Genomic DNA, 13,175 nt, shown 5'->3' on the forward strand with positions numbered 1-13,175 from the left:
TTTTAATTTTTGAATGACCACTTTGAGTTTTCAAATGGGCCGTTCTAGTGCTGACACTCTGAAGGACTGTTAAGGATCCTGTATGAGAGTTCATCCTCGGTTAAGACACCCCATTGACCAACATCATAGAGTTTTGTAAATTTTGTTGTTTCAGCCGTGGATGTCAGCTCTGCAATGCTCACATTTGCATCACTTCCAGTGTTTTCCTCAGCTGAGATTCTAGACTCTGTTGTCTCAGTAGCAGAGGCACTAGGCTGTGGTTGTTTTAGACTTTGCTGATCACCTTGGGTTTGTGGATCCTTATCTGTTTCTAGAGCAAAGTAACTGTCAACTTTTGGCAATTTTTTGAGTTACTCTTTGAGTTGGTGCTTTCTTTTTCTTTTCTGGTATCTGGTCTTAAATGTTCTCTTCATTGTAAACCTTCTGAAATTTTGTGAGGCCCCTGCGGATTGTGATGCCCCAAGCTGTAGCTTGTTTAGCTTATGCCTGAATCTGGGACTGTCTACATGCCAAGGCTGCCTGAGAAACATCCAAAACCTTTATATACTGGTGAGACATTGTCTGTTTAAACATGTGTCATGGAAATGCGATTGTGTTAAGTGGAAAAGATGTTAAACTTTCTTTATTTGGGTTTTCCAGGTGTAATCACAATGGCCTCGAGATTATTCTTTGAAATATTTTAAATCAAGAGGTGGTTCCAAACACTCCTGATAGCCACCGTCAATCATGACCATTCACCAAATGTTGCCACCCACCATCACCATCACGTTCCGCTGCTACTCCAGCCGTCATCCCAATTCCCTCACCCTCCCCCCCCGGCCCCCGCACCCCACTACAATACACATTTCCTGGCATTTGTTTTCATGCTACAGTCAGGCAGGTCGCCCAAAATTCATTGAAGTGGAATTTGCCATGCTGACTTCATGGTCATTATCCTAAAGCACTAGACCATTGGAATAGCAGCCATAAAACCACTGAAATGACCATGCCATTGTCCAATTTTATCGTACAGCAGTAAAAATGTAATTTAAAAGCATTGTGGGAGATGACCTTATTACAAATGTAGGCTACGAGTTAAACTTTAGCATTGATACAAGATTGCTGAAGTGTTGAGATTTAATTCCCTCAAGTAGATTTTCAAAATGTTGAAGCTCAAATCTGTGATACTGTGACTGAGAAACTTTGATATCTGGTCCATTTGAAAAAAAAACATACAATATAAGTTAATTTATTTTTGATCATTTTCTCCTGCAGGCCTAACTGCTTATTATGACTGGATTCAGGATTCAGGAAAATTAACACAAAGCTTTAACATTTACAATTATTTTGTGAAGAAATATTTTAAATGTTTCAGAATGCAAATACTTCCTCTGAATCGCAGAGCATTAATAACATAAGCTTGCTATTCAAAATACATTTAAAAAATTAGACGCTGCACAAAAATGACAATGTGAAACTCTATGATGCTGTCAATACATTCATACTAAATGCATCAACATCCTCTATGTTAGTTGACTTCAGTCTGTGGCGATAACTGAACAGCTGTATACTTTATAGGTGGAGGAGGGGGTTTGAATGGTGGTGGTCCGTTCCTGTTGGGAAAAGAAATCATAAACCCAATTATTCATTAACCAAATTGACTATTTATTTTTACTGTAAATAAATCTGATTTTCGTATTTCCTGAGATGAGATTTTTCATCTCGTCTCTGAAGCATACTGCTGTAAGCCTTGGCAATAGAAGTAATCTGCTATCAGTTTTACTGTGCTATGCACTATATTAAGTGACAAAAGTGTTCTCACTTCCGCATCACAGTCATGAGTTCAACTCTCATTTTGGAGACTTGAGCACATTATTGAGACTAACATTTATCTGCAGAACTGAATGGTGCCATACAGCTACAGGTGACATTCTTTAGCTGAGATGTTCCATCAAAACTTTCGTGTGGATATAATAGATCCCATAAAGTTTGTCAAAAAGTGCAGGATCTTTCCCATGTCCTAGGAGCCAGTTATCCCTTAACCAGCATCACCAGAAACAGGCTGGTCTAGATTTTACTCTCAGTGGTGAAGGAATGGCAACTGCTGTTCGTCCTACTGACAACAGCTCAGCAATTTTTTATGGGCTTGTCAGTCAGGATTTCTACGAACTTAGTGTCTCTTCCAATTCAGTGCCTTCTACATGGGAATTCATGGTGTATTGCCATAGGCAAGTGGCAGTGAGGCTTTTACCTTCACTGAGACGAGGGTTTAATTATGATAATGTTGAACAGAGGAATGTGACCAAGATGCAAGGAAAACTCCCGACTCTGAGTGTAAATATCATAGTAAAAAGTCTGACAACACCAGGTTTCAGTCCAACCGATTTATTAATAAATCGGTTGGACTGAAACCCCGTGTTGTCAGACTTTTTACTGTGTTTACCCCAGTCCAACGCCGGCATATCCACATTATAAATATCATGGAATCCTTTTTGTGATCTAAATGTACAGGGATTCAGATTAACATATCACTCGATCGAAACTGCAGTTCTCACTCAGCACTCCACTGGAATGTGAACCTAGAACATGAATTTAAGTCTAAAGGGGGGTTTGAACTCACAGCTCTAACTGACAGTGCTATCAACTGAACCATGCTCGATTCCTGTAACTCTCTCAAATGTCTTTATATTTTCATTGAGTTTATCAGAGAACTGTCCAGGAATATTTTGAATAACTAGAGCTTCTAAAAATCTATGCTTTCAGGAATAATCACTGATTCATATTTTCAGTTAAAGTTACTCACAAGATTCAACAGGCAGACTGTCAAACATTTATCCATCAACACTGAAACAGTTTGTCTGGCCATTTAGCTGCAAGAAGTCTCACAACACCAGGTTAAAGCCCAACAGGTTTATTTGGTAGCAACAGCCACTACTTTTGGAGTGCTGCTCCTTTGTCAGCTAAGTGGTAGTTCTGTTGTCCTCTCCACTTGGAGCCGGTAGTTTGCGGTGTCAATGGTCATGTTGTGGAGATGCCAGCATTAGACTGGGGTAAACACAATAAGAAGTCTCACGACACCAGGTTAAAGTCCAACAGGTTTATTTGGCAGCAAAAGCCACTAGCTTTCGGAGCCCTGCCTCCTTCAGTGCTATAGGGATTCCGTGATTCTATGATACTCAGGTTCCTTCCTGATTTCATACATAAACAGCTGTTGCTTCTGCTTCCTCAAGGCTAGAACAAGCCTTGAGCTGGGGAATTTAATTAGCCTATTCTTACTAACAAGCGGTTTATACACTCCTGACTTATCTTCTCAACCTCACTATCTCCAGGAATTGACTGTACACTGATTAACTATTGAAAGCCTTATACAGCTAAAGGTTTATAATGAAAGGACATCATCCTGAAAAGTAACTATTTCTCACTCCACAAATATTTCATAAGCTGCCAGTATTTTCTGTTTTTATTTCAGATCTATAACACCTGCAATATTTTTCTTTGAATAGTTTGTAAGCATGATCAAAATGTAATCAGCATTAATGTGAGGATAGATAAAACAATACATACAGTTTCTTCCTGACTTGCCAGAATCTGATGAAATAGGATAATATAATTGTACAGATCACCAACATCAGAATGACAGTTACCACCACTGCCACTGGCACAGTATCTTCAGATTCTGCAAAATACACAACAACATATTGATCAATATGATTCCAAACATGGGAATTCTTTTTGCAAGAATAAGCTCCAAGTAGTTCAGAAGAAATAGGAAATTCAAGAGGACTTATTTAAAACATTCCTTCCTCATACTAAATTTAATAATGGGATAATTTCAATATCTCAAAAAAGTTACAGCAGGAAATCATGTATATCTTGTGGAAATTCAGGGTCAACATACTTTACCATTAAGAAAAGGAAGAGGAATTAAGAGTTGGGGGAAGATTTTTATTTAGTACTCAAGCATATATTACTTGATAGACTCAGTATTTTCACTTCTCTTATCCATGTACCTATAAGGTTTTTTTTAAATGTGTGCTCCTAGAGCACAGCTTCACAAGAGAGGAGTGCCATTCAGACATCCAGACACAAGGGTTGTTGTATTCCAATGAAGAGACTCACAACTTCCTTGTCAATGTTAATATAGATGGACCATCGACAGAAACAAAAACTGAACTGGACTAAACGTATAAATACTATGGTTCAGAGCAGGTCAAAGGTTCGGAGTAATTCACCTCCTGGCCACTTTTCCTCCTCCCCACCAAAGCCTGTCCATCATCTACAAGGCACAAATCAGAAGTGTAGTGGAATATACTCCACTTGTTTGGATGAATGCACCTCCAACAACACTCAAGAAGTTCGACACTATCAAGTTTGCTTGATTGCTACCCCTTCCGCAAACATTCAATCCCTCCACCACTGATGAACTGTGACAGCAATGTGAATAATCTACAAGATGCACTTCAAGAACTCACCAATGTTCCTTAGGCAGCATCTTCCAAAACTACTGCCTCTACCATCTAGGACAGGAGCAACAGATATCTGGGAACATGAACACCTGGAGTGCTTGACAAATCTTCTAGAATTTTTTGAGCGTGTGGCCAGTAAAGTGGACAAGAGTGTATCAGTGTATGTTGTGTATCTGGATTTTCAAAAGGCTTTTGACAAGATCCCATACGAGAGATTAGTGACCAAAATTATGGTGTTGGGGATAATGTATTGATGTGGATAGAGAACGGGTTGGCAGACAGGAAGCAGTGGGAATAAACAGGTCCTTTTCAGAATGGCAGGTAATGACTAGTGGGGTACTGCAGGGTTCAGCTGTTTACAATATGTATCAATGATTTGGATGAAGGAATTGAGTGCACTGGGTGCAGTGTGTGCTGTGAGGAGAATGCTAAGAGGCTTCAGGGTGACGAAATAAGCAAATGCTTGACAAATGCAATATAATGTGGATAAATGTGAGGTTACCCACTTTGGTGTCGAAAACTGTGACACGGTGGCACAGTGGTTAGCACTGCTCCCTCACAGCGCCAGGGGCCTGGTTTTGATTCTCGGCTTGGGTCACTGTGTGGAATCTGCACATTCTCCCCATGTTTGCCTGGGTTTCCTCCCACAGTCCGAGAGATGTGCAGGTAAGGTGCATTGGCCATGCTAAATTCTCCCTCAGTATACCTGAACAGGTGCCGAGTGTGTGACTCGGGGATTTTCACAGTAACTTCATTGCAGTGTTAATGTAAACCTACTTATGACACCAACAAAATAAACTTTTAAAAGGAAGTAATTAGCAGAAAGTATAAATTAGAATTCGATCATATATAGAAAGCAAAATCCAGATTGGGAAAGGTAGTTGGGTTTAAAGGAGTCATAAAAGAAGCAAATGAAAAAGGGAAAATATCTTTATCTCTCCAACTCTAATTAATCTCTGCAACAATGAGACATCACAATTGTAAAACTTAAATTTCAGAATTATAGAAGCTGTTTCACAGTAATCAGAATTCAGCAAACCATTAAAGCACCATTTACCTTGGATTGCAGCAGTCCTAACCTTTTCTGGCATTTGGAGAGGGGAACTAATGCCCAACGTCAATCCATTGCAGCCATTTTAGTCCAAGTTTATTGGCAAGGACTATCATAGCACAGCCTGTGGAGGATGTTTGCATTTAAATGCCCATATGCAGATAGCAGAAGATGCTGGGCAAAATTCTTCCATTTTGATATTGAATACCATGGTGAGGGCAGGAATGTGGAGTGTTTCCAGTGGCAGAAAAATACGCCAAATCTTCCAGACTCAAAATCATTAATTATGCACTTGGGTGCTTCATGCTGCATTCAGTGGCAGGACAGGCCTGGATGGCATGCAGTCCACTGTCATGTTTGTCATATTGAAAAGGTGTCCAACATCACTGACCTATTGTTGAAGAAAGAAGAGCGACCTGCTCAAAATGAAGTTCGATCTGCAGGAACACTCTGAGACTGGAGGATGGACCAGCTGAGAAAAAAGATGGATCTCCAGAAACATTCTGAGGCTGGTTCCTCCAGGACACCTAAAGGAAAGTCCACCTGCAGGTGCATCCTAGACCCATTGCTTTGCTATTCCAGCGTTGAAGATTGTGGGCAGATTCCATCCTGATCACCCCAGGCACTGTTGCGGTGAATGGGTGAGTGAAATCGGTTGCCGTCGGTGGTGGTGGAGGCAAACTCGTTGGGGTCTTTTAAGAGACTTCTGGATGAGTACATGAGATTTAATGGGATTGAGGGTTATAGGTAGGCCTAGTAGGTAGGGATATGATTCAGTGCAACTTGTGGGTTGAAGGGCTTGTTTGTGCTGTAGTTTCCTATGTTCTATGTTCCATGAATCTCAACATCCGCAGTCCATGTTCTGAATGTGTGGGCCTGTACTCACCCATGTGCCTCCAGCGGGTTCTGCTCACTAGGAGTATGTCATGAGGGATGTCATATGAATGGATAATATAAAATGGGGGGGACTATAAGGTCTAATGTTCTGATAGCCATATTTAAACAGTGCAAATGTGGGTCCCAAGTCAGGATTCCTGTTATATCGTTGGCATGGTGAGGGCAAACAATCAGGGAAATCCCATCAGCAGAAGAGTTGATTTGGGACTCCTATTCAATTCTCCATCCCTTCTACCATTTTTGCCACCCAAAAATGGAATATCCTTCTCAAGGATTTTGCAGCACAAACAAGGAAGTGGAACCCACCAGATCAAACATTTTGAATGGTGGAGCAAGCTCAAAGATCTGCTCCTAAATAATATTGTCTAATGGGAAATGGGAAGAATGAGAGACAACTCTCCACTGGCTTAAGTTATACTTACTATCAAGGAAGATGGCTGTAGCTGTTGGAGTCATCTTGTTTTATGACTGTAGATGTCAGTGTATAAGCCAACATTTGAAGCTTTAGAAAATCCCTCAAAAGACATACATCAACTTATACGCTGATATAAAGATAAACCAGCAATGCAGGTATGGGTAGTCACCACATTTCTCGTTCATTATAATGAGGTTCACTGTCTGTGGGAGTCTTTAACTCCCATGCATCTTCACAACACAGCCTAATTCACCTGCTCGATTCCTTTCACAAAGTTTTAAAGTAAGCAAGACATCTGTGATACCCCCATATCACAGCTGAAAATGGGGATAGACTAAGATGATGAATATGTGCAAAAACATGATTTGGATGTCAGGAAAATGGGGTCTTCTTGTACATCTACATGGGAAACAATCCTGAAATCACATGAAACCAAATATTATCTTCACTTACACTCATAAAATAATATTTACCTTTCTCAGTCATGTTATTGCCAATGGTACTTGTCTGATTGAAATAATTCATAGTTGTATATGAACTTGTATCATTGAGTGGGTTTTTGATAAGTGCTGTAGAAGATTCAGTACCATTGGTTAATCCAAAGCTAATTGATGAGCGAGTGGTAGTATACTGTCTCTCACCGGTGGGTAATTCACTGGTGACTAATGGTGTAGGATTGCTGGATGATCCAATGCTGGTAGATGGTCCAAAGGCAATAGACATTTCAGATGACTGAATGGTGGTGGACAATCCAGCACTAGTGAATAGTTCTGTGCTGATAGTGTCTTCTGACATAGTTGATGAACCAGTGGCAACTGAGAGTTGAATGCTAGTTGTTAAATCAGTGCTGGTGTAGGATTCAATGCCTAAGGAAGACAGTTTTTAGCATTAATTACTCAGCTGTATAATAATAGATATGCATATTGAGAAACACAATATAAAATTAACATGGAATTATACAATATATTTTTGAGAATTCAATAAAGATAAAAAAATCCAAAGGAACCTTCACTATGGTAAGACTTCTGTCCACCATTAAGGTGCATCCTGAGCCCAGTTAAGTTTCTGGACTTTAGGTGAGTTCACTATTTTTGATGGAATCCCTGGTCTCCTTTGAGAAATCTGTCTAGTTCAATAAGCGGAGATTACCTCTAGTCACTTGAAAAGCCTACAATAATGTTTCAACGCCAATAGACTCAGCACTGTCCATTCTGAATTCAATTGTTATTGAATTTGTTGTCCATGGGGATGATAACTCACTGATTAATTACTTGTGATATTTCAATCTTGAAGATCCCTTGCACGAATATATATAATTCTTAGATGCCAGGGACAAACTACAAAGCAGACTACAGATGAATTGTTGCAGATTTCTATTATTTGAATTATTAATCAGATACTCCTGTCATGTGCTGAGGAATGGAGAATGAAGTAGCAGAGTGATCCTTTAACCATATGATTTTTGTACTCATCTATTGAAATGTTTTCAAAACTGTAACCAAGTGCAAAATGGTGGAATTTTACGATTTATTTTTCAAGTGTTGAATCGGGTAGGAAAGGCAGATGTCAACATGCCAACTGCCTTACTGGCTTTTCCTGCCAAATTTGCAAGCACTTTGAAAGAAAAGGAAGGGGCTGGACACAGCAACCTCAGACACTGACAGATCAGGATATCATTTTTAAAGGGTGCCCCAATCTGAAAAACATAAAAATTAAAAAAAGGATCCCCCACAGAAATGGAACACCTCCACAGACACAGCACCACCTCCCTCCAAACCAGGAAACACCCTAACCAAGAACTGAAGTCCCCTGCCTCCCCCAACCCCAAGCACTGCTCTTTCATGGTAGCAACTCCACAATCCCATTACATCATTGGCAAGGGGCAGAGACAATGTCAGTGGGAAATTCCATTGGCTTCAAAGCTGTTCGGGGACTCCCATTGGGTTATTTGACCCCACCAGCTTTCCCACTTGCCAAAAACAGGGGCAGAACATAGAACATAGAACATAGAACATTACAGCGCGGAACAGGCCCTTCGGCCCACAATGTTGCGCCGACCAGTCTTATTTTTTAAAAAAAACATTGACCCACTAATCTAAACCAATCCCTTTTAGTCCATAAACCTATCCACCAATCTCTTAAACGCCCCCAAACTAGGCGCATTTACAACTGCAGCAGGCAGGGCATTCCAGTCCCTCACCACCCTCTGGGTAAAGAACCTACCCCTGACATCCGTCCTATAACTACCCCCCCTTAATTTAAAGCCATGCCCCCTCGTGCTAGCTTTCTCCATCCGAGGAAACAGGCTATCACCATCCACCCTATCTAAACCTCTAATCATCTTATATGTTTCTATAAGATCCCCTCTTAGCCGCCTTCTTTCCAGTGAAAACAACCCCAAATCCCTCAGTCTCTCCTCATAGGACCTCCCCTGCATACCAGGCAACATCCTGGTAAACCTCCTCTGCACCCTCTCCAAAGCCTCCACATCCTTCCTGTAATGTAGGGACCAGAACTGCACACAGTACTCTAAGTGCGGCCGCACCAGAGTTGTGTACAGTTGCAACATGACGCTGCGACTCCTAAATTCAATCCCCCTACCAATAAACGCCAAGACACCGTACGCCTTCTTAACAACCTTATCTACTTGATTCCCAACTTTCAGGGATCTATGTACACATATACCTAGATCCCTCTGCTCCTCCACTCTATTCAAAGTCCTCCCGTTAGCCCTATACTCAACACATCTGTTATTCCTACCGAAATGGATTACCTCACACTTCTCCGCATTAAACTCCATCCGCCACCTCGCGGCCCAGCTCTGCAACCTGTCCAAGTCACCCTGCAAACTTCGACACCCTTCCTCACAATCTACCACACCTCCGACTTTGGTGTCATCAGCAAACTTACTAATCCACCCAACTATACCCTCATCCAGATCATTAATAAAGATTACAAACAGCAGTGGCCCCAAAACAGATCCCTGAGGCACACCACTCGTAACCGAACTCCATGATGAATAATTACCATCAACCACCACCCTCTGTCTCCTATCTGCTAACCAATTCCTGATCCAAGTACCTAAATTACCACCAATCCCATACATCTGCATTTTCTGCAGAAGCATACCATGGTGAACCTTATCAAACGCCTTACTAAAATCCATATATACCACGTCTACTGCCTTACCCCTATCCACCTCTTTGGTCACCTTCTCAAAGAACTCAATAAGGTTAGTAAGGCACGACCTTCCCGCTACAAAACCATGCTGACTATCTCTAATCAATTCATTACTCTCCAAATAACTATAAATCCTATCCCTAATAATTCTTTCTAAAACCTTGCCCACTACAGAAGTAAGACTCACTGGTCTATAATTCCCAGGGAAGTCTCTGTTCCCCTTCTTAAACAATGGGACAACATTCGCTGTCCTCCAATCTTCCGGTACTATACCAGAGACCAACGACGACCTGAAGATCAGAGCCAGTGGCTCTGCAATCACCTCTCTTGCCTCCCATAGAATCCTAGGGTAAATCCCGTCTGGACCAGGGGACTTATCTATTTTCAACCCTTCTAGAATATCCAACACATCCTCTGTATCAACTGCAATACTTTCTATTTTACACCCCTTCACCCCACTGACCTCCTCAGCTACATTCATATCGTCCTGCGTGAACACCGAAGAGAAATAATGGTTCAATGCCTCTCCAATCTCTTCCGGTTCCACACATAACTTCCCCCTGTAACTGGCCCTAATCTTGCCCTAACCAACCTTCTGTTCTTGACATACCTATAGAACGCCTTAGGATTCTCCTTAATCCTATCAGCCAAAGTCATCTCATGCCCTCTTCTAGCCCTTCTTAACTCCCTCTTCAACTCCCTCCTAGCCAATCTAAAGCTTTCTACTGCACTACCCGAGCCCTCAAGCCTCATCCGAACATAAGCCTCCTTCTTCTTCCTAACCAACAAATCAACTCTTTTAGTGCACCACGGTTCCCTAGCCCTACCAATTCCTCCTTGCCTGACAGGGACATACCTATCACAGACCCGCAGTAGCTGCTCCTTGAAAAAACTCCACATTTCAGACGTTCCTAGTCCCTGTAATCTCCTAGTCCAACCAATGCTTCCTAATTCTCTCCTAATGGCCTCATAATTACCCTTCCCCCAGCTAAAACTACTGACCCGAGGTTCATGCCTATCCCTTTCCATCACTAAGGTGAACGTAACCGAATTGTGGTCACTATCACCAAAATGCACACCAACTTCCAAGTCTAGCACCTGGTCGGGCTCATTTCCCAGCACCAAGTCCAATATAGCCTCACCTCTAGTTGGCCTATCTACATATTGAGTCAAAAAACCTTCCTGCACACTTTGAACAAAAACTGACCCCTCTAACGAGCTAGAGCTATAGCAATTCCAATCAATGTTAGTAAAGTTAAAGTCCCCCATAACAATTACCCTATTACTTTCACTCCTAACCAGGATCGTCTCTGCAATCCTTTCCTCAACCTCTCTAGAACTTTTTGGAGGTCTATAAAAGACTCCCAACAGGGTGACCTCTCCTCTCCTATTTCTAATTTCTGCCCATACTACCTCAACAGACAAGTCCTCATTAAACTTCCTCTCTGACACTGTGATATAGTCCTTGACCAATAATGCTACTCCACCCCCCCTTCTACCTCCTTCTCTACTCCGACTAAAGCACTTGTACCCCGGCACCTGCAACATCCATTCCTGACCCTGCTCTATCCACGTCTCTGAAATGGCCACAACATCAAAGTCCCAGGTACTGGTCCACGCTGCAAGTTCATCCACTTTATTGCGAATACTCCTCGCATTGAAGTATATACATTTCAAACCTCGCTCCGCCCCACCCCCACAATGCCGTGCAATGCCGTCCCCTTCTATGCCCCCCTCACTTTCACCCCCTCTACCCAGGATCCCACCCCCCCTCTGAATCAGTTTAAACCACTCCGCATAGCCTTCACAAATTTACCCCCCAGGATATTTGTTCCCCTCTGGTTCAGATGTATACCATCACTCTTATAGAGATCCCACCTTCCCCAGAATGAGCCCCAATTGCTCAAGTAATTAAACCCCTCCCTCCTGCACCATCCCCTCAGCCACAAGTTCAAACTTTCCCTCTCCCTATTCCTCTCTAAACTATCCCGTGGCACAGGCAAGAGTCCAGAGATAACCACTCTGTTTGACTTGGCCTTTAGTTTCCATCCCAACTCCATGAAACTCTGCTTAATATCCCCTTCCCTTAGCCTCCCTATGTCATGTGTCCCCACATGAATTATAACTTGGGGTTGATCACCCTCTCCCCTAAGAGTCTTGAATATCCTCTCTGACACATCCCGGACCCCAGCCCCTGGTAGGCAACACACCAGCCCTGAGTCCCTACCCTTACTACCAACTCTCCTATCCGTCCCCTTAACTGTAGAGTCCCCAATCACGAGGCCCAATCTCTTGCATCCCCTAGACACCTGAGCTTTTACAATAGGCTCACCCCCAGAGTCCTGCTCCCTTTGGCTATCCCCAGTTGATGCTTCCTCAACTGTAGCCTCCAGGACCGAAAACCTATTTTGGGGGGGAACAGCCCCAGGGGATTCTCCTCCCACATGCTTCTTTCCCCTCCTCTTGACATTGACCCAAGACTGATTACTAGGAGTGACTATTTCCTTAAAACTCCTATCAATGTCTCTCTCTGCCTCACGAATTATGCGCAGCTCATCTAACATCAAACCCCATCGTCCCTCCCACTAATTCTTGAACTGCTTTATCTCATCATGCCAAATACATGGATCCATACCAAGTTTTACTTTCAGAGGAATGGAACTAAAGCATGATTTGTGTCCTTACCAGTTGTATTTGTTGCAGAATTAGAAGTGAATGAAATTGGTCCTGTTGATGCTTCATATAAATCTAACCAAAAGAACATATAGTGTCAATCATTCATTTCAATCAGTTTCTATTAGAAGTAAGTAGGTGAAGTCATCTATACTTGTATTAGAATTTAGCTAGGTTTGAGCTTACTCCAGGTAACTTACTTTCTTTCCTGGTGTTAAACTTAAAACCTTACCAAACTCGGGAAGGAGCCATATTAGACCTAGCCCGGTGATGGAAGTTTCAGTCGGAGAGCATTTCGGGAACAGTAATCATAATTCCATAAGTTTTAAAGTGCTTGTGGATAAGGACAAAAGTGGTCGTCGGGCAAAGGTGTTTAAACTGGGGGAAGACTAACTACAAAAACATTAGGCAGGATCTGGAGAGTGTAGATTGGGGGAGATTGTTTGAGGGTAAGTCAACATCCGACATGTGGGAGTCTTTCAAATGTCAGTTGATTGGAATTCAGGACGAGCAT

General features: G+C 42.1%; 1 protein-coding gene across 2 annotated transcripts in view; it reads right to left on the reverse strand.

Moving 5' to 3' along the window:
- Positions 1–1,288: 1,288 nt before the first annotated feature.
- Positions 1,289–13,175, reverse strand: part of LOC145349350 (T-cell surface protein tactile) — a 131,843-nt gene continuing 119,956 nt past the window's right edge. For both annotated transcript variants that reach the window (XM_080197866.1, XM_080197865.1), the window contains 4 exons: positions 12,674–12,736; positions 7,282–7,674; positions 3,544–3,655; positions 1,289–1,592 (listed from right to left, as the gene is read on the reverse strand). In XM_080197866.1, the coding sequence (XP_080053992.1) occupies positions 1,508–1,592; positions 3,544–3,655; positions 7,282–7,674; positions 12,674–12,736 (653 nt within the window). In that variant the 3' untranslated portion in view covers positions 1,289–1,507. The remainder of the gene's footprint in view (positions 1,593–3,543; positions 3,656–7,281; positions 7,675–12,673; positions 12,737–13,175) is intronic.

Source organism: Carcharhinus amblyrhynchos, chromosome 10, assembly GCF_965287045.1.
Source record: "Carcharhinus amblyrhynchos chromosome 10, sCarAmb.v2.hapA, whole genome shotgun sequence".
Taxonomy (NCBI): Eukaryota; Metazoa; Chordata; class Chondrichthyes; order Carcharhiniformes; family Carcharhinidae; genus Carcharhinus; species Carcharhinus amblyrhynchos.